Source organism: Zosterops lateralis, assembly GCF_965231275.1.
Source record: "Zosterops lateralis genome assembly, chromosome: 6".
NCBI classification, from domain to species: domain Eukaryota; kingdom Metazoa; phylum Chordata; class Aves; order Passeriformes; family Zosteropidae; genus Zosterops; species Zosterops lateralis.
This window is the reverse complement of record NC_139761.1, coordinates 27,308,461-27,329,157: the sequence shown is the minus strand read 5'-3', so window position 1 is coordinate 27,329,157 and position 20,697 is coordinate 27,308,461. Positions and strand designations below refer to the sequence as shown.

The 20,697-nt window shown below is 38.9% G+C and overlaps 1 protein-coding gene across 1 annotated transcript in view; it reads right to left on the bottom strand.

Annotated features, from left to right (window-relative positions):
• Positions 1-1,508, bottom strand: part of PRKD1 (protein kinase D1) — a 112,708-nt gene extending 111,200 nt beyond the window's left edge. The window contains exon 1 of the mRNA XM_083863475.1: positions 1,091-1,508. Within this exon, the coding sequence (XP_083719601.1) occupies positions 1,091-1,282 (192 nt within the window). The 5' untranslated portion in view covers positions 1,283-1,508. The remainder of the gene's footprint in view (positions 1-1,090) is intronic.
• Between the last annotated feature and the right edge of the window lie 19,189 nt (positions 1,509-20,697).

The window sequence follows — 20,697 nt, the reverse complement described above, 5'->3', positions numbered from 1 at the left end:
AGTAAAACTTTATTATGCAACACGACCATTAGAACAGAGAGATCAGGCAAGGCAAAGGCAGCGGCGGCTGAGGCAGCAGCCCGGCGGATTTGAGCGCGTAGCGCGGGTTTCACCGGAGCGCGGGTGGGCTGTGCCCGCCGGTGGTGCCGCTCGGGAGGGGCGCGGTCATTCCCCGCTCCGGTGACCCAGGGCCGCCCGCAGCTCCCGGGGCTGCCTCAGTGCCCTCCGCGCCCTCTGCGGCCCCTGCCAGCTCCCGGGGCTGCCTCAGTGCCCTCCGCGCCACCTGCGGCCCCTGCCAGCTCCCGGGGCTGCCTCAGTGCCCTCCGCGCCCACTGCGGCCCCTGCCAGCTCCCGGGGCTGCCTCAGTGCCCTCCGCGCCCTCTGCGGCCCCTGCCAGCTCCCGGGGCTGCCTCAGTGCCCTCCGCGCCGCCTGCGGCCCCTGCCAGCTCCCGGGGCTGGCCCTCCCGGTGCCACCGCCCCACAGCCTGGCCCCGGCCCCGGCCCGGCAGCACTGCGGGCCCCAGCCCCAGCCCCGGCCGGCGGCTCTGCCGGGTGCCCGGCACAAGGAAAGGCGTGCGAAGCCGCTTTGAATCCTGGGCTCTCGGGCTTGGCTTTTCCCTTCTTACTGTTTGCCTTTTTTTTTTTTTTTTTTTCCTCTCTCTCTCTCTCTAAGTGGAAACTTTCCTCTCCCAGCAGAGGCCGGGACAGCGTGAACTGCCCCGGGGCTGCCACCACAGCTGACAGCTTTCTACCCTCCTTCCGCAGCGTTAGAAACCAGCGGATAGATCCGGCCGCAGTTTGTTTTCAATAACGGCTTTTAGTTCGCACAGCTCCTTACACCCCCTGCCAGCACAACACAAGTGAAGCTGCAGGGGAGCATCCCGCACAGAGCCCCCTCCCGCCGGGGCACGGCAGGCAGACAGCAGTGGGCGCGGGGGAAGGAAGTGGGGCCGGCGGCAGGGAACTCGGGATGGGTGTCCTTTATCCCCGAGCAGAGCCGCCGGCAAGGGAAAGTTTACAGCCAACAACAGCGCCGGCGGGCAGCGGGTCCGGGGGCGGGAGCGGGCTCGCTTTGGGGCCTTCTCCTTACCTTCTGGTCCACGATGGAGCAAGCCATTTCCCGGACGTGGGCCAGGCTGAAGTCCCCCGAGGAGTCCTGCAGCAGCAGCACCGGCTCCCGGCTCAGCCCGATCTGGAGGTGGAAGGCGATGCCGCCGGCGGCAGCAGCAGCCCCCGGCGGCGGCAGCGGGCTGGGCGGCCGGAGCAGCGGAGGGGCGCTCATCGGGAACTCCCGCCGGAGCCAGGAGCCGGCAGTCGGGGACGGAGGGACCGGAGTCGGGCGCCGCCGCGAAAAGTTTGCGGCCGCCCCGGAGGCGCCGGGCGAGTTTCCCCGTGAAGTTTCAGGAAAGTCCCTCCGCGCTCCTCCCGGGTGAAAATGGCGGGGGGGTAGGGGGGAGGATGCAGACAGGAAAAGGCGGCGAGAGAGACGCGCGGGGGGAGCCCAGCCCGGCCCGGCCCAGCGCCGCCGAGGAGGTGCCGCCGCTCGGGCTGTTGGCGCCGCGCGGGGGCGGGGGCGGGACGGGCCGCGCCCTCCGCCAGACGGGCCAGCCGGGCCGGGCCGGGCCGGGCCGCGCCGCTCCTCTCCGCCACCACACGGCCGCCGCCTCCCGCCGGGCCCGGGCACGAGTAGCGCGGCGGTGTCGGCTGCTCCCCGCGGCGGGGCTCGGCCGAGCCGGCCCTGATCTCCCCACCTGGCCCGGGCGGTGGGCTGCGGTGCTGGCGGGGCTGAGGGCCGCCTCTCCCCCGCGATCCCCGTGGGCAGTACCTCAGGAGGCAGGTGGAGGCAGAGCCCGAGGAGAAGCGGGGATTTCCCTGGCTGGCTGGCAGGCAGCACGGTGGCCTCTCCCGGGCAGGGATGAGCTGCCCCCGAGGACGGAAAGCAGTGCCAGGGAAGCGAGGGCTCTCCTGCCCGGCTGTACCCACCCCTTCTCTAAACCAGCTCCCAGCTTCAGGTACAGGCTGTGTTAAGGAGGAGCACCCTGCCACCCAAAACCAGGATGAGTTTCTCTTCCCAGCTCTTGGGATGGGTGCAAGCCCCACAAGCAGCATTCATGGCAGGGCAATGTTTAGTCTAAAAAACCTCCTCTTGAAGATGTGCAAAGGCAGTGGAAATGCGAGCTGTATATATGGTACCTATAGGTAGCTGTTTGAACTGCTACAGGTAGTATGTTTGAAAATACCACATATATGTTTGAAAATTCAGTAGTTGATCTGATTTACAACTTGTTTCATTGCAAATTGCTTTTTTTGACCAAAATTTACATCTCTTTTTTTTGTTTGTTTGTTTTTTTTATTTTGATCCTGTCTTAGTAGGACCCATTTTACTGTTGTCAGTTTATTTCCAACCTGGGAAGTGCTGCAAGCTTGCCATGACCCCATGGCCTAGCCAGCTTTTCTATACAGGAGTCAATGTGGGAGACACATACTAGAAGATGCTGCAGCCCTGTTTCATTGTAGAATCTGAGGTTCAGAGTGGACCCCCTTACTTCCTAAACTCCCAATGAGAGTTTAGGCATAGCTAGTTTGAATCTTTGACTCAGACATGGTCAACGGCTCATATCTTAAAGGATATAAAAGAATACCTAAAGCGTTCAGCGAGAGGGTGTCCCTTACATTTTTGTGACTTTTAGACCAGCTCAATTCTAAATCGATTTTCTTTTGTGTATTTCATCCATATGGTAAGCAATATAGTGAATCTTGCCATCAGACTTCAAGTTGTGCTTTTACAAATTCATACCAAACCTACTTTTGCTGATGTGTTTGATGGCGATTCTTTGAGCAACCTAAACACAGCTCTTTTGCAATTCCTCAGATAACCAGAGTAGAGGTAGCAGTAACAATATTGAGTATTACATGTCCTTGGTTTCCTCATGCATGTGAAATCAAGTGATAGAGCTCATATGTCATGACTTACCTGCAGCTCTATATCCTCTGTACAGATACTACTTTTTTTTTTCAAAAAAAAAAAGGTTAGAGTATTTTTTACAAGTTGCAGGTTGCTGAGTTGTTTGTTTAGTGTGTCAGCTGTGTTGAATACACCTTTGTAATCAGAATAGATGAGGGCACAATTTCTTTGGTGCTGTGTCAGCCAGTCATATACAAATGCCATTTAGAAAAGGATTCAGTGGAACCACATGACATGATCCTGAGAACAACCTGGCCTGTTGTACTTACTGAAATGTCATCTATTTCATGAACCTTCCAGATCAGGGAGCTGTTGTGCTGATGCCAGGAAAGGGGAAAAATCATTCACAGCAGTATCTGACCTCATACAGAGAGCATGCCTTGTTGCTAATCTGTACATGCACAAGTGAAAAAACCACTAGAAGCTTAGGATTTACTGCACCTGTCCAGATCAATTCAACAGTACATGAACTGCCACCTCGAGCTTTCAGGGGAAAAATGAATTTGCCACACACAGCTACACAGTTCATGCATCTGGCTGTGTACAGGAAGAGGCCAGTCAGCAGAGGATGTCACTGTAACATCACATTATGAAAGTATCTCCAAGCTGCCCTCAAGGTACAGTTGGTGTAATTGCTCTACATTGCCAGTTCATGGAGGGTGAATAGTGGTCTTTTTATGTTCTCATGCACTGCATAGTTGACCCTCCACTTCATGTGTTACTGAACCTGTGATCTTCTCTTCTTTCAGCTTTCTGCGTTGCATAGATGGTATTCAGTTCTATTCATCAGGCGTGAGTAACATCCCCTTCATAAAGTTTGTATTCTTTTCTGCTTTTCTCTATCTGTGATGTAACTGGTCCTTTTTTAAACAGTCCATTTATCTTTTGTCTTTTCAACAGAAGCAATTTTATGGCACATGTTTTAATTTTAAAAAACTCAAAGAGCCAGCAAAGATTAATGCAAAATATGCCTAAGCAATGGAGAATATTATGTAAGTCAGTTTGTTTGACCTAAATGGTGGTAGTTTCTAAGTTAAAGTTGCTGACCTAAAAATTAGTTCCTGTATGTTTACAAAGAGAGTAGAATACAGTAGAACAATGAGATGTTTACTGCTGATTTTGTGAGGCAGATAATGAAATATCACCTCTCATTCTATGATCAATAGATTGCTTGGCTAAATGTTCAATAGTATAGTGTATCTTGGCAAGGAGACAAGAATAGAAAAAATCAAATAAAAAGTAAAAAAAACAGTCACTGGAAACTGGATAGAAAGCGTGAGTGAAAATAGACTTCAAATTTTCACTGTGAAAAGTAGTCATTAGAATAAATAAGCCATGAAAGTGACAGGTAACCTCTTCAGATGTTTGCACGTTTATACTGAGTGTGTACTCACAAGCTTTTTGCGCTCAGTACCGTGGTAACTTCTTTGGTGTCTGAAGGTCAGAGTGGAAGATACCTGCCTTTAACTGTTTGGTATGTTCCTAATGGGATCCAGAAAAGAGAGGCCACATGAATTCAAGGATGAAAAGATAGCAATTTTTCTTTCTCTCTTGTAAGAAAAGGCTTTTTTCTCAGAAGGAAGGCATCATCTGTCTTCGGAAGAAAGTGATTTGGCATGAATATCCTTTGTGCCTTGGGTCAATTTCACATGTGCACTTCTGCTGGACTCCATAAATAGAGCAGAAGTCTGTGGAAGAGTTTACCCACCAAGCTGCTACTGAAAATAACAATTTTTCATCTTTGAAAATTTATCTCTTTAGCATGCAACAACAGATCAAATGCTAAACTGGGCAAAGACACTTTGTTGCTGCATCAGGCCAATACCCATTTTTGTATTCTGACCCTAAAATTTTTCAGTTTCCTTTATCTTACACATTCCCAATCTACTCACACACCTCTATGCTAGAGCAGAAACCTCAAATTTTACTAGTAGCTCTCATATCTAGAGGTGTTTACATATTCTTTATATAGACTTAGATTGTAACATTGAATGTGCAGCCAAATCTGTTTATGTGAAGAATAAGTGAACACATCCTGTTTCTACAGTTGAATTCAGACTGTGCTATTTGCATTCTTACTAAGCAGCAAAATGTGTTTTATTAAAGACAAGTCTACAAAAGTGAAAACAGTTTTTCTTTCTGCTGTTTTCAGATGCTGAAATGATACTTAAAGTGGACCGCATGGTCCTGTTAATTTCTCTCCTGAAACAAAAGCAAAACATTGAAAACTAACCAAGGAAAAAAGAGAAAAACTGACTGGTAAATACAATGGAATGAATTTTGGGTGGAAATGTGTAGACTGTGATGGAAAGTAAAAGGATATTAGGTTTGGAAATGCAAATGTCACTGACTCTGGGATTGGTATTGTATTAGGGCTAAACTGGTAAGTAAAATGGAGCTGATATCTGCAATAGTGACAGCATATTTTCACAGATAAGCTCCTGGGTATTTATTTGGAGAGAAGAAGCAGATGTTAGCTGTACAACTGGTTAGGGATTTCCCGATAAGCTACTTATGTCCATGAGAAAATGATAACATTTCAAGAGCTAAGTGGTTGTTGTGAATACAGTAAATCTTGCACAATGTTTGTTTGTTGGTTTGGTTCTGATTTTTTTTACAAAAAAGAATGTTTCCAATGGTTGAAAATGCTTCATAATTTCTAAAAGGAAAGGAGTCTTATGTTCCATGACTTTCTACTAAATGTTGTGGATAATCGGGACAAAACATTTTAAAAACAGTAAGCTTAATAATTTAAAATTCAGGTTTAAAAATCTGATACGACTCAATGTAGTATTTTTTATAAATGGATCACAAAAAAAAATCTGATTTTTTTCTCTTTTTGTATCTTGGAAATGGAAGTTAAACCCTGCTTCTGTAGTCAGCAAATAGTTTTACCAGCCTGAACCAAACTGATCATGGACATAAAAGGTAGATAACATCAAAATATTATCTGAAATATTGCAGGATAAAGCATTTTTATGTCAAATATTTGCATACTCTGGGGTTTTTTGAGCAAAAAGTGTGCTGCTTTGAGAGGAAAAAGTTTTCTTTGGTTTTCTTTATTCTCTCTGCACCAAACTGACCTCAAGATACTTGAAAAATTCTGGCATAGGGCAGGCTCTGTCTATCCCAAAGTATGAATTGAAGATGTTTGTTATGGCATGAAGATAGAATAACTGATGCATTCAGATAAGCATGAGTATCTTGGCATTGCTTGTGTGTATCTGTACAAATTGTCCTCATGGGCTCTCTGGTTCTTAGGAACAGAGTATGCCTGGAACGAGATGGTCATTGCTCCTTGAAACACTCTTCCCATCCTGGGGATACTGAAGTGAGTGCCTAAAGGAAGACACAGCACAGGTTTAATTCAGTAATTTCTTAATGCTACTTCTTAGGTGATTTCTGAACAGAGTATCCTGGGTGAAGGGCACTTTTTTGTCACTTATACTGCCATTTCACTAAGCAGTCCTGAATGGTACTGTCTTACAATTCTAAAGGACCTGAAATCTCTGGGTCCAAGAGCTATCTACTTTCTAATGGTATATAATATGTATTTCCTCTTCCGAAATGGTTGCATGATTTTCACTTTTTAGCTGGCCATAATTTTCAATAAGCAGGTAGTGTATTCGCTGCATTTTGGCAATTTTCTTGAAACTAGATTGATAATCTCATTAGTAAAAGATGTATGCTATTGAGAATCAATTATACAGTATTTTAGGGTTTTTTTATTACTATAGCAAATTTCTTGAAGTACTGTTCTCTGATTAGTACATGCAAACATAACCAATTTACAAACTTTGTTCTTTGTTCTTTTACACATCAGGAGGGTATTATACTGTTACTCAACACTAATATTTTTGTGGCTATTGTCTAGGTCCCTTGTCATTATCATTGAAGTTCTTCGTCACTTTAAAAGGGACCCTCATCAGCTCCTGGGAATGAAAATACTGCCACTGCAGAATCAGATATGTGTACTGTAATTGATGCATGATTTTGACCTGTAGGAATAGATGTCATTGTCATAGTATTTCTGTGAGTGGATACAGCCTGAAGAAAGAGTCTGTTAACCATCCATGAACAACTGTGTCCAAAGCTTATGGAGCCAAAGTAGAGAACAAGCAGAGTGGCCGAGAGAAATTAAGGATAACAGAGTCTTATTTGTGAGCTAAGCAATGTCTGATAGTACAGAAAGGATACAGGTTTACAAGCAGTTTTAAAATTGAGCTAGAAATTTATCTAACTGCTAGATATGTCTGGAATGATTACTGAATTTCTGCTGTGATATTTAAAAAGATGCTAACTGAGCTTGCCAGGTTGATTAGTCTCTCCCTGACTAGTTTTCACATACTTTTATGTGGTTTGATATTTTTATTTTATATTTATATAACAACAATGTTTTTGTCCAATCTAATTTGAATAAATTAAATTGTGGTTAACCTAAATTATATAATTATTGTTGCATGAATAATAAGACCACACACAGGTCCAGGTAAAACAGGTGGGATTGTTGAGACAAAGATATAAGACAGTTTATAAACACTATTCCTGTGTTCTTAAGTGCAAATTTCCTCACTTAAGACGATTTAATGAGTTAAAAGAGACTGCATATCAGAACAGAGAATCAATAGATTTCTTACCTAAATTACCATTGATCTTTTAATGTTTATTGATGTTGGTTACTGCTGCTGCTTTGGTTTCACTGCATGACACTGAAAAGCCAGAGATAAGAATAACATGGGGGAACCTAGTATTTTACACAGGAGGAAAGAGGATGAAGGAATGGAATGATGCAGGGGATCACAAGGAAACTGCAGAAGAGAGGAAGACAAAAATGGAAAGAGAGAAGATTCAGAAAAAAAAAATATTGCAAGGAGTACTACAGTTGTACATTGTAGTTTCTTACTTGAAAAGGTTCAGATTTGAAAATTCGACCCTAACAGTTGAGCAGACTGTTTTACAATAACTAAAACTATATTTTCTTTTTATTTACAGTCACTGCCTTGCAGTGTTAACCTTACCTTATCGTGGCTTTTCAGTTTGGGGTTTAAATTACGAAGCATTTAATTTCATTTTAATTTTCAACTAATAAAAGACTGGTAAACACACTACATACTGTATGAATGCTAAAAGTTGTTCCATACAAGTCTTGTAAATAATGGAAGTTCACTCTTATGCCAATTGCATCACATGTTTATTTAGTATAACCCCATAGAACAAAATACACGCAGAAAACAAAACCTCTGTTCTTGTATCTTACTCCAACATAAAAAAAACCCCAACTAAACATAAAAAATACTTAGTTGGTGAACTTCTTCAAGTAATAAAAGGCCCTTTCATTTAAATGATAATTTAGGCTTAATCACTGGGAGAAAAAAGTGTATCTTTTCCCTGTCGATATAGACAAGCATCTCAACATGAAGCTCTACACAATGCTGCAGCATTGTCACCCTGGGTTAAATAAACAAGGAAATAATAAGATAGAGTAGAAAGACATTTCAAACACATTTCTAATTCTGTTTGATTATGCTTAAATTTAATGGATCTTGACACAATGAAACATATGAAAAGAGTCTTAAAAGTAACTTGATTAGAATAATGGAGTTTGGGGATACAAAAGAATGTAGCAATGTGAAATTAGAAATATAGATAAACAGAAGAATAATTTTAAAAACATAATTAATCTGATCTTGATCATGGTTTATATTATCCAGAATAAAGGATTTTTTAGGAAAAAAAATATATTTTAAAAAAGGGCACATGGAAATCAAGCATAGAAATAAGCTACATTTTTTATTTTTCCCTTTGAGTTTCACAAAGAAAGGGGACAAATTTGTATCTGGAGATCTTCCAAACATGAGTTCTATATGCTTAACCTATGCCATGTGGATACACCACTGTTTCTGAAGTATAGTTTTATAGCAGCTTTGCAAAGCAGAGTAAGACTATTATTTCCAAACTGAGTGCCATGGAATGAAGCGTATTTTCAATTCATGATACTTTGTGAAAACAAAGGTATGCAGTCTTGATTTAAACATAGTATACATGTAAGAGTTATACTTGTGTAGTAGCCAGCTACAGAGAGGCAAATTAATTTATTTGAAGCTGAATCTCATACCAGTGCTCTGAGAAGATTTCTCATAAATTATGGACCCCATTGTTCTCTAATAGAGCAGGGAATTGAATTTAGGTATGACCAGTATCAAATTAACTCAATAACCACTTGCCCCCACCTGCCTCCTGCCTAGAAAGAAAGAAAATGCCCTCCTATATGAAGGAGACTGTGCATGCATGTGTATGTGTTGGGGCAAAACTTCAGCTCCTACTTTGCATTCAGACTTGAGCACACAGCATTGCAGAAGAGCTCTTTATAAATGTCTGCATACAAGTGTTATAAGTCGGAATTTTATAATAAACTTGGTTTAAGAAATTTGCTGAAATAATGGTTTTAGATAATTCTGTATCTTCCTTCTTTAAGACACTGAGATGTGAAAGTCCTCACAAGAAATAGCAAAGAATAGGCATTTGTCTAAAGCTTGGTTCATTAGGATTCTTGGTGGTCCTGGTTGGCTGGTCCATATTAATTGCAGCAGTGACATTTGGGGTCAGAGGATCATAAAACAGCTGGTCTATATTACTTTGACCTAATCTCAGGTGATGTGATGTAGGAAATAGTTAATTATATTTTTTCAGTGACTCACGTCTTTGATATTAGGGTGATTGATCTTTGTGCACTGTATACCCTTGCAGCTGTTTCTCATGATGAGGTTCCCTCTCTGTATTCACCACAACACTTAAATACATTCAGTTAGATTTCATAAATTATGTGAATCCTCAATGAGCAGCATGGCATCTCAAAGTAAGCAAATATAAAGCATACAGGTACAACGCTCTGCTGGAAACTCTAGGGACCTTGAAGGAAAAAGAGAGAAGCAAATTATCAGAAAACATCTTTTTCTCATTTCAATCAACCCAAATCCCCCATCCTCATGGGTTTCAATTAAAGTTTAGAATACATTACCTTTTTAGGTATTTTGCAATAGACAACTCATACAAACCAGGAACCGAAAATATAAGCTATTAATATAAAGATTTGAAGTACATTTAGTATATAGCACCTTGTTAAATTGAGTCAGTAGTTGGTAGATTACAGAGGTACTTTCCAATGAAAAATTATCTGTTTTTCCAAAAGCCAAAATAATTCAGCGTGGAATGCCATACATTATATTCATTACGATATTTTTGTTAATTCAAGAGGATATGAAAAGTGTGGGGAAGCTGGGAACTTGAATGTTATTTTTTTCACAGCACTTGTCACTTAACTGCACTGTAACCAGCAGCATATCCTTACAGCATTGATCTAATAAAATTCAATGCCTCTGCAAAGGGGCTCAATGCCAATGGCTGTGAGAACCTAAATTTTATATTTCCTGAGTCTGGCATATTTAAATTTTCATCTGTAACACTAGATTAAATTAAATCTTTATGTTGAATATAGGGTAAGAAACTGGATTAAGCTCTGAATTTTCTAGTTAACACTCACAAAATGCTTCTTGTAATAGTATCACTTGGATTATTTATCCTGTATAGCATTCATAAAGATGGATATTCAACATTTCCGCCAGAACTCTTTGTCAAAGGTTTATTCTGCCTGGGATAAAGTTCAGCTGTTGTCACAGAAGTGTTTCATTGCAAAGGTCTGAGACCACTTCCCTTTTTCCTTTCAGGAATATGATAATAAATGTTTGGAGGGAAAGGAATCACATGATATTCATGAACATTATCCAACAGATTGTTATTTTCATAAGAGAGACAGGGTTTTATTACCATTTTGAAAATGTAGTTTCAATGTTTTAGCTGGATCTCTAAAATTATATTTTCTTTTTAAGTCTCACTACATTAAAAACTCTACATAAATATTAGACAGGAATTTCAAAAATATTTCTTAAATTTATTTTAAACTTTTAAAAAGTTTTCATTGATATGTTTTGTTCTTTTTCCACAGCACTATGTATTTTTAATGACAGAAATATTCACAGATGATCAATAATCTTCAACAGTCATATGTGCATGTAATAAAACTTACAATAAATTCATCCAGTTAGGGTTTATCTTAGGTATCACACTTAAGTGAGAAGTATGGATAGCAAATTTTAATGTCTGAAGAAATTATAATGAGGGCATATCAAATCATCTGTTTTGCAACACTCATGTAATTTTTATCTGCAGTTCTTAACTTAAAGAGCAGAGATATATTTAATTCTTTTTGATTACTGGCCCAGTTCTGAAGCATAATTTTAAAAAACAGCATTGAAACATGTGGACTGAAAAGTCATTGTAATAGTAATATTCAACTGTGTCATATTCCAGCCTGTGACACTTGAGACTCTATAATAGACACAGGAAAATTTTTAGCATGGCTCACAGCAAGGCAGCTGGATATAGTTATCCTGGAAAATTTGAAAATTTAATTAGTGACAGTGAGGTGAAGACAAAATTAATAGGTTAGTTTATGTGCAAAACCTGCAGATTCCATGTTTATGTCAGAGTACTATGACTTACAGACAGTTAACTACACTTCATTGTAAATAGAGAAATAGTTTCATTGACTGTAGTTTGCAAGCAATTAATTCAAAATTAAGACTTTCATTTTCTCTTTCATTTGTTCCAAGCCTTTTTAATATGATCACTTCCCTAAGTTAGACGAGTGTTACTCAGTACTGAAGAAACAGTTAAGGCAATGTGTGTTTCACAACAAAATTTATGCTGATGTGATGATTCGGGCAAATGGGCTTTCTGTTCTCAAAGAATCTATGCGTGGCCAGGATCATCTGTGGTGATTGTAACCCCATGCCTTCCTATTGAGTTTGTGTGGCAAGGTTTTGGTAGTGAGGGGTCTACAGGCGTTGCTTCTGTGGGAAGCTCACAGAGGAAGGGATGGCAGCTGGCTCCAGGACAGACACACTGCTAGCCAAGGCCAAGCCAGCAGTGATGGGGGAAGCACCTCTGGGAAAATAGAGTTAAGAATGGGGGGCAAAACCTGCACACCACCAACAGAAGTCAGAAGAGAGGAGTGAGAATATGTGAGAGAAACAACTCTGCAGACACCCACATGAGTGAGGGAGAGGGAGAAGTTGCCCCAAGTGCCAAAGCAGAGACTCCCCTGCAGCCTGTGGGGGTCCACGCTGAGTAGAAATCAACCTGTTGATCATGGAGGACCCCACTCCAAAACAGGTGGATGTGGCCAAAGCAGGCACTAATTTCCCCAAGTGAAGTCTGTTTTGCCTGTGAATAGTGACTGTCTCTCACTGTCCTTATCTTGACCCACAAGCCTTCCCTTATATTCTCTCTTCTCTGTACAGCTGAGGAGGGAAGTGATAGAGACGCTTTGGTGGTTGTCTGGTGTCTACCTAGGGTCATCTCACCACACCCTTCAAATGCCTCTTTTCTTCTTTCTGCTCTCTCTTTTTCATAGCAAAAAAAAAAGCATTGAAACCTTTCAGGAATGGAAATATTTGTCCTCATTTGTTGCTCGCATACTAAATTTCAGGCTTTGTAATATCAAGAAAATTATTATTTCTTTTTACTCCTCTTAAAAGCATCTCTGTTCTGGAAAAGTTTGACGGTGATTTCAGAAACAATTGATTCAGAAACAAATAAGATCCCAGATATCTAAGGTCATGCACATTTAAGTTAGTTTATATCTGATTTTTTGCTTCAGTGCTCCTTCTCTGTTTCATTGCTATTGAAAAGTTATCCAAAATCCTGTGTCTGGTCCACATGACCACTGAACAATTTTTGAACTCATTAAATTAGAGATCCATTTGTCCTTTAGTTCAGATATATACCATGTTTTTCAATGCACTTAGCAAAGGCTCCTATAAGTGAATTAGTTTAGATGTCTTATAAGTCAATGATGAGAGAGGTACTCACTGTTTTATGAGCTAACTCAGCCTCTGGGGCTTCTTGTCTCTCTCTGTTGTCTATATGGGCATGTTGAATAAATGTGTTCTCCGGTCCCGTATTCTGCTATCATTGTTTGGGGAATTTCTCCTAACATTCATTCATGCTTTTTTTAAAAATGTCAGTGTTTTCAAAATGGCCTTGGTACTCTGGTCACACTCTCAGTTTCAGAGAGACCTGGCTGCTGTTTTTCAAATAATGATTTTGAATACTCCAGTAAATGTGCACTTCAGAACCCTTTTTTCCTTATAATTCAATGACCTAATTTCCTAAGACTGATGGCTACCACTTCCATGCATGTGTTTGTGATTAGATTTTTGGCCTAAACCTCTAGAGAACAGGAAACTTGTTTTTGACATCTACATGTAAACAAGAAGCCCTGGGCTGCTTTACAGCTCTGGGCAGAGCTTCTAGAGGTAGTGATACTCTCTGCTGCATTTGTCACAGAACAGGGAGGAAAAATGATTAGGCCAAGCCCATTTCCACCGCATGTGTGTAGCAGCCTGGAACATTTCAGTTAAAGACCTTTGTTTGCAGGGGAAAAAATATCTTTATTATGCTCTACTGACAGAACCGGTGACAAAAGACTGAAAATATTTCAGGGGAAAGAGGGTAGTAAAGCTGTGTGGTTTTTCAGTAAAAAACTCAAAATACTGACAACCACGATTTGTGGGTTGCTTAGGGTTTTGCATCTGTTTTTGTGGGCGTTATGGCTTTTGGGTGGTTTTTTATGCCTAGATTGCTAGTAACACTGAACAGTATTCCATTGCATCTTATTGAAACCACACAAGCAAGGTAATTTCTAGGGTTTTTCATTGTTGGGTGTAGGTGGTTTCTTTTCAGTTTTCAGGAATTTTAATATCTCATCATATTTACTGAAAATTTTAATTGCAGTATATTTACATTGAAGTACACAGGGTATTACATAAATTAATTTGGCTTCGCATCTTCCTGTTGTTTTTTGCATTAGTCTTTGTCATGTGTTACTGTGCATCTTCTGTGGGGCTTACTGCTTTACGTGCTGGTGACATACTGAAGATTTGCCTTACAGGAGAATTTTGCAATTTTCTGTGTTTTGGTCTTGCTATATGGTCTTATGAAAAAGAATAAAAATGTGATGGAAATTATTTCCTCAGAAATATTTTGCAGTTGATAATCAAACAAAGGAAAAGCTTTCAGGATACATTCACTGCTACCATGCTGCAAGAGGAGCGTATAAAAAAAAAGTTATTGTTGTATAGTGTTTTCCCTAAATACATATTCAAAGCTTTAGTTCTAGATCTGTTTGACATATTTAGAGCATGTGACAAGATCTTCAAAAATTTTCCACTTTCTCAACTAGCCTTCAACACTTGTGAAATAAACTGACTACAGAGTGCCATGTTAAAACTCCATTCTCTCTTTTTTTAACAGTAATATGTTCACAGGGAATAGATTCAAGACTCTGGACTGAATCAGGCTGACAAAGTCTTGCAGTATTATTAGGTAGTCAACGTTGTTTGTTTTAGCCTACTTCCTGAAGTCTTTTGTTCTTTTATTTCTCACCTTTTTTTTTTCTATATTTTCAGGGACAGATTATTTTTCCCAAGTGAAGTCAAGTGACCAAAAATATGGAAGATGGCTGCAGTTAATACTGCTATTAAGTTCTAATGAAAAATCATGTCCTTTCATCATCCCTAAGTATCTTTATTATCCAAAACTAAAACTGTCCTTTTCACATCTGAATGGTGTCCTTTTGTTATTGTGCATAGCCTGTACGTAAAATGTATATGCAGTAATCCATTTAAATAAATACTGATTAGCTAGAATTTTTAATATGTGCAAACTCACTTTTTTATCTAAAGAAGTTTCACTTTTAAAAACTAATATTGGTTTCACATTCTTGTAGAAGTGGCTACTGTCTGAGAACCTAAGCAGTTGCAGTGGATATGTAATTGGTACCTATATTTTTATTGTATTTATAATTAGAGGAAACCTCTCAATGTTTTTAAAAAAAAATTATTTGAAGATGGATTAATTGACTATCCTGCATGTTATGTCTATGCATGTAAGGGGGCAGCAAAATGTACAGCAAAAAAGGAAATGCTGCAGAATTCTAAGCTTGTAAGCAGCTTTTTGTTCTGATTGTTAACTGGGGCACGGCTGCCCAGACAGAGATTGTAAGTCCTAAGTAGAAAGGAAATATTTTTGATAAATAAATAAGGTTGCATTAAAGTCATAATTGTCTTCACTAGAAATCACTCTCCTACTCAAATCAAAACAACCCTTGTGATCTAAGTTATGACTTCAGTTCAATGGCCAAGTCAGGAAATAGGCAGAGTGCAGATGAAACACTGGGACAGGTATGAGAAGTGGGTGTTTTTGTAAGCTGTAACAAAACTTACACTTTCTATGAACACATACTAAATGACCTGGTTATCATCAAGGCTTTCTACTTTTTACTAAGGTTACTTCTCTGTTATCTGTGCCTTACAAATTTATTTAATTTATTCATTTCACTGAAGTCTTTCATGTTTGGCACCTGCATGAGAAATTATTTTGTTTCTCTTTGTAATTCAGCCAAAACTAATTGCATGGTTTCCAAGAATGAAGCCGAGGAAAATTCTTTCCTGATTTTTTTCCTTGAAAAACTTTGCAATTCACATATTTATAAGCAGAAGAGGAGATTTGCATTTTATTAATAAAAAAAAAAGTCTTCGTATTTCCTTTAAATAGGAAAATAGTTAAAGTAACGGTATTTCAGGGAATGTCACTTTGCACATGCTCACTAGATGTTTCATAATTGTTGATTCCATCGTTTCTTATGTCTCTCACACCTCATTGCTGACAAGATTGATCTTTTGCCATCTTCACCATCTTTTGATGGCTTTTGCCATCTTCGTGGAACTGAGCAGGCAAACTTTAGAATACATGACAAAAGTCATGTTTTCTTGCATGAGCTTCTTCATTTAGGGAGAGAGTTAATATTAGGCTCTGGACTGAAGAGCATAGTAGGTATTGATATGTTCATGATCATCTGTTACTGGTTTATTTCATGATACGGTGTAATGCCTTGTTTTGTGATTTTCAGGCAAGAGAAATAAGGAAAGTTTCTCTTTCAAGTCTGGCATCTTAGAACCGAAGGGAAAGGACTCAGAGCTCCTGAGTTAGAAGAAACAATGAAGGCAGGAGAAGGGACTCAGGTGTCGAAGCTGTGGAATGTTGAAGAGGGGCAATGAATTGCCAAAACAAAAACAAAGTCAAAATCAAAATTGATTACATAGGAATATTGAAACAAGATACCAGTACATTGTTTTCAGAGAATGTTGGGGGAGGAATAAGAACTACAGAAATTCTGATTTGGCCTGACTTGGAATGTGGAGAAAGAAGTGAAATAGTCTGGCAGATAGTTTGACATAGGAAGCCAGGGAGAAGGTTGGATGGAGAGAAAACGAAAAGGAAAAGCAATGAATGCCAATGTTGGTTAGAGGACAGAAGAGTTTACTAAGCACAAAGACAAACTGTGAAATTTCATGAGAGGTGGCTGAGGGACATGAGGTTCAAGACAGGAAATAGGCAGCGTAATTATTATTCACATAGTGGGTGTGAGATGAGAAGCCAAAGGCAGTAAACATGCTGCTGGCATTTTACTCTACTGCTTCTTTCAGTGCTATGTGACCAAACAGTGGACAACTGCAGAAAACTACTAAAAAGTAGGTGCTGTTCTCTTTTTGTGCAAAAGATGGAATGAGGCATGGAATAGAAAGAACACAAGATATGGTTTCCTCATGATAATGGGGAAACCTGCCTGAAAAATTCTATTTACATGATGATTTTAACAGCAGTTTGTGTGTTATGTTAGTCTTTTCCTTTAAACCATCCATCTCAGAAATTCTCACTAGGTGTGCAGTAAACTTGCTTTGCATTCAACTTGCACTCGTGATTGAAAAAAATTAATAAAATATCTTTTTGACATATTTGTACTGTTATAATGCTTAACATGTACCACCACTACCAAAACCATCAGACAATCCCATGAACATTTCCAAATACTTCTGACCTTAATTTCAAAGCATCTCTGCTTCCCTCTTTCTAAAACAGAGATATTATCAGAAAGCCAACTAACCAAAACTTGATCAAGAAAAAGTGGCATTGATGTTGCTGTTAAGCCAAATAGCATGCAAAAAAGCACTTACAGGAATTCATAAAATGGGCTTCAGAGTAGTTTGAAATTGTAGCAACGTGCAATGAAAAAGGCATGGAGTTGTCTACTGAACAATGGAAAGAAAATAAAAGGTTTTGTCCCTAATCTGCAACTGAATATTAGCTGTTCTGTGCTCTGAGAGAGGAGGAACTCCTCTGCTTCAAGCAGGATTTTATAACTCAATCTTGCAGTAAAAAAAAAAAAAAAAAATCATAATTTTGTGTGTATGTTTAACCAACAACCTTAGTGCTTGAATCTCTGAATTTATTAATTCTTGACTGTCATAAATGGTTCTTAGTTTTGCAGTGACACATAACAGAAAATTGAAAGTTCTGTTATGGAAAAAGATACCTTGCTTTAGAAAGATGCAGATATTTTAAAATGAAAAATAAATACAAAAGCTTTTAAGTTTCATATTTTAGATTGCCATTTGTGGCTTTTATTTTATTGTGAATATTATTCTGACCATTACAGTTCTCTATGCATGTTGTTCAGTTTGTTCTTTCTATTTTTATTAATTTATAATTTGTTTTCAGTACTTAATGTGTTTGTATTAAATGTTTTTTTTCATCTTGGCATATCTTCCATAGTGATACTAAATGTACAAATACATGCATATGGAAAGGGTTGTGTTAGATGTAAAATTTCCCAGATAATAGCATATTATTGTTTAAAAAAGTTAAGAGTTTTATGACTTTTTAAAAGTTTGAAGTACTATACCTGCCATCTACTGGAAGTACAAGGACAATGCATTTGTGTCGTGCTAACTTAGCCAATACAAGTATCATTCTTCTACTCTATTACTTGACTTTTTTCAGTAAATTTCTTTAAATTAACTTAAACATGCATTATTTAATTTACTTTATTTAGAAACAGAAGTCTTTAAATTTGACTCGGGTTTTCAACTCCTCAAACATACAGATTGTTTTTTAATCAATTTTAAATTAATCTAAACAAGAATTAAGAATCAAGTGTAAGAAAAACCTTTGCCATCTTCCCTGACCCATTCCACATGACATCCATGTCATGATATGTACAATGAGTACAGCTGAATGTGGACAAATAATAGTCAGATACTTATTTTTATACTTCTTAAGAAAAGAATAGTTATAGTATTTTAAAATTACACTTACATAAGCAAGTGGTCTTGTTGTTATTAAAATGATTTTTTTCTGATGCAGGTCTCATTTTTAACAGACTAGTAAATTACATTAGGTCCATTTTCATCTCTTCTTGGCTTTTAGTTCTGGTCCCATAAATCACAGTCATTTCTTTCCAGTTTGGTCACTCAGGCTGCTTAAAAATCAGTAAAAGTCATTAAAATGTAAAGATATGTATTACTCTTTTGTTGCCATTGGATTTGGGACAGTCTGACTAAAACACCATTTGATTTGGTTTACTAATTCCAAAGTATTTGGAACAGAAAGAAAAAAAAAAGTTACAGCTTCCAAGAAATAGGACTTCCCAAGGTCCATTTTGATATGAGAAACAGTATTTTGCCTGCATATTAACAACCAAGTCTAATATCAATTGTTTGGTAAGCTGGCTTCCCATCAGATCAAATTCTGAAAAGGAAGAGAAATAATTGTCTATTTACCTTTTTTAAATTTATGGTTAAATAAACCATGACAAGCCTGAAAGGAAAACAAAGAAGGTCACCAGTTGTTATCAAGGAAGTTTTGCCGAATTCCTAAAAGATTATAATGGAAATAAACCTTTTCCACCTTGGGAAGTTTCTTTTATAAGACTATAATACTGAATACCATCTAATTTGGGGTAATACTCACTTTTATTGTCCATTTTTAAGGTACTCTGAGACTATTACATTCTGAATAATATATGGCTAACATCATCATGCTTTCCTAGGACTGTTGCTAAGGAAGAAATTATATATGTTTATTTTTCTATGTTTGCTTTCTTTTAGTTTAATTACCTATATCAGTATAGTTTATCACTTTACTAGAGAAAGACTGGATAAACAGCAAAATTAATTTTCAGTCTCTTGAAAATTAAGTTTCTTCTTTCTCACACTGGGATAGAAAATATTCTAAATCTGTGTGCCATTAAAAGACAGAGTTGGACAATAGTTACTCTCACTGGAAAATATAAATGCTTTAGGCAAAGAAGAACTTGAACTTTTGCTTTCTGTTTGAACTGTATATATGCTAGCTTAATTTTGGAAGCATACAAAGGGCCTGGATTCTATATTAGTTGTTTTCTTATTGAAATAATATTTATTTTTGTTATTAAAATAAACTCATTTATTGGGAACTATAAATGCATTTTAATAGTGACATTTATTAAAAACATGCAACCCCCTTTTTGAGTAGTGGCAAGCTCCCTTAAACTCAGAGATGCGGTTAGGCCCTGTGCTGAGGCTGGGATTCCTCTGTGCAGACATAAACATCTGTAAACCATAGACATCTAAGAGACCTGTTTCATGAATACTTTGTGTATGCTCCCCTGATGACCTCTAACTCCAAACTCCATTGTAAGGTATTCCTTATAATTTTAGTACAGGTAACTCTAAGGCTGTTAGGCTTCTCAGTATGAGCTCTACACTTTTAACCTTTTTTCTCTGCACATTCTTGGACAAAGATAGATCACATAAGCAACTTTTGTATTTTCCAGAAATATTTTCTCTCTCTCTCTTTGACTTTGAGAAGAAAAAATTGAAGGGCGATAGAAGGGATTTTGTTTATGGATGTTTTCCCCAGATCTCCATAGCTTGAGGCCAGGCCTGGTTAACCATTACCAGTTTAAATTAAACACTTCACATGCATAATGAAAAACAGGTCTCTTGTGTTGCTGCTGAAATAGAATGGTTCCTATATTCCATATGTGCTTTGATAGTATTCCAAATTCATCTCTCTGCATTTAAATAGGTTAAATGGTGCCTGAAGGATGTTTTGCCCATTATTCCAGGCAGTGATGCTGGTAGTCCACAGCAAAAAAGGAAGTATCAAAGTACAGTTTTCTTTTTTAAGGAAAATGTGATCCCAAGTGCAACATCGGAGTGGAGCAGACATATGCTCGTTCTACATTTCCCGATCAGAGCTGCTCTTTTACTTTATGTCAGGCAGATTTCTGTGCTATTGGCTTCCCCACAGATGTACATCTTCTGCCACCTACTAGAAAAAGGGCTCACCACTATCTATTCAGGTGATTCCTCACAAATACTCTGTAAAAATTCTGTAATCGCTTTGTTCAATGAATGTCTGAAGTTACTTTTTCATCATGGAGACCTACTGTGTGAGATGTTTCCAAGCATGCAAGGGTCTTACCTGTTAGAGTTATTGAAAGCAGAGGAGAAGCAAAACAAAATGCTCCCATTAACTTCATGCATGCAAATTTTTATTTCTTCTGAACTAAAATAAACTGAAGTAAGTTAAACTGTCTGTCTTTTCATAGAGTAAATAATTTTTCCTCTCCTTTCAGTACTCTAGATTGTCCTTTGGGGTTGGATTCCAGGAAAAAAATCAGTAGAAAAAAGCACAGTTTTGGTTTTATGCTGTCTACGTATAACACTGTAATTCTCAGTGGGTTTTGCTAAGTTACTTAGCCTTTTACTTTTTTAAAAAATGTGATT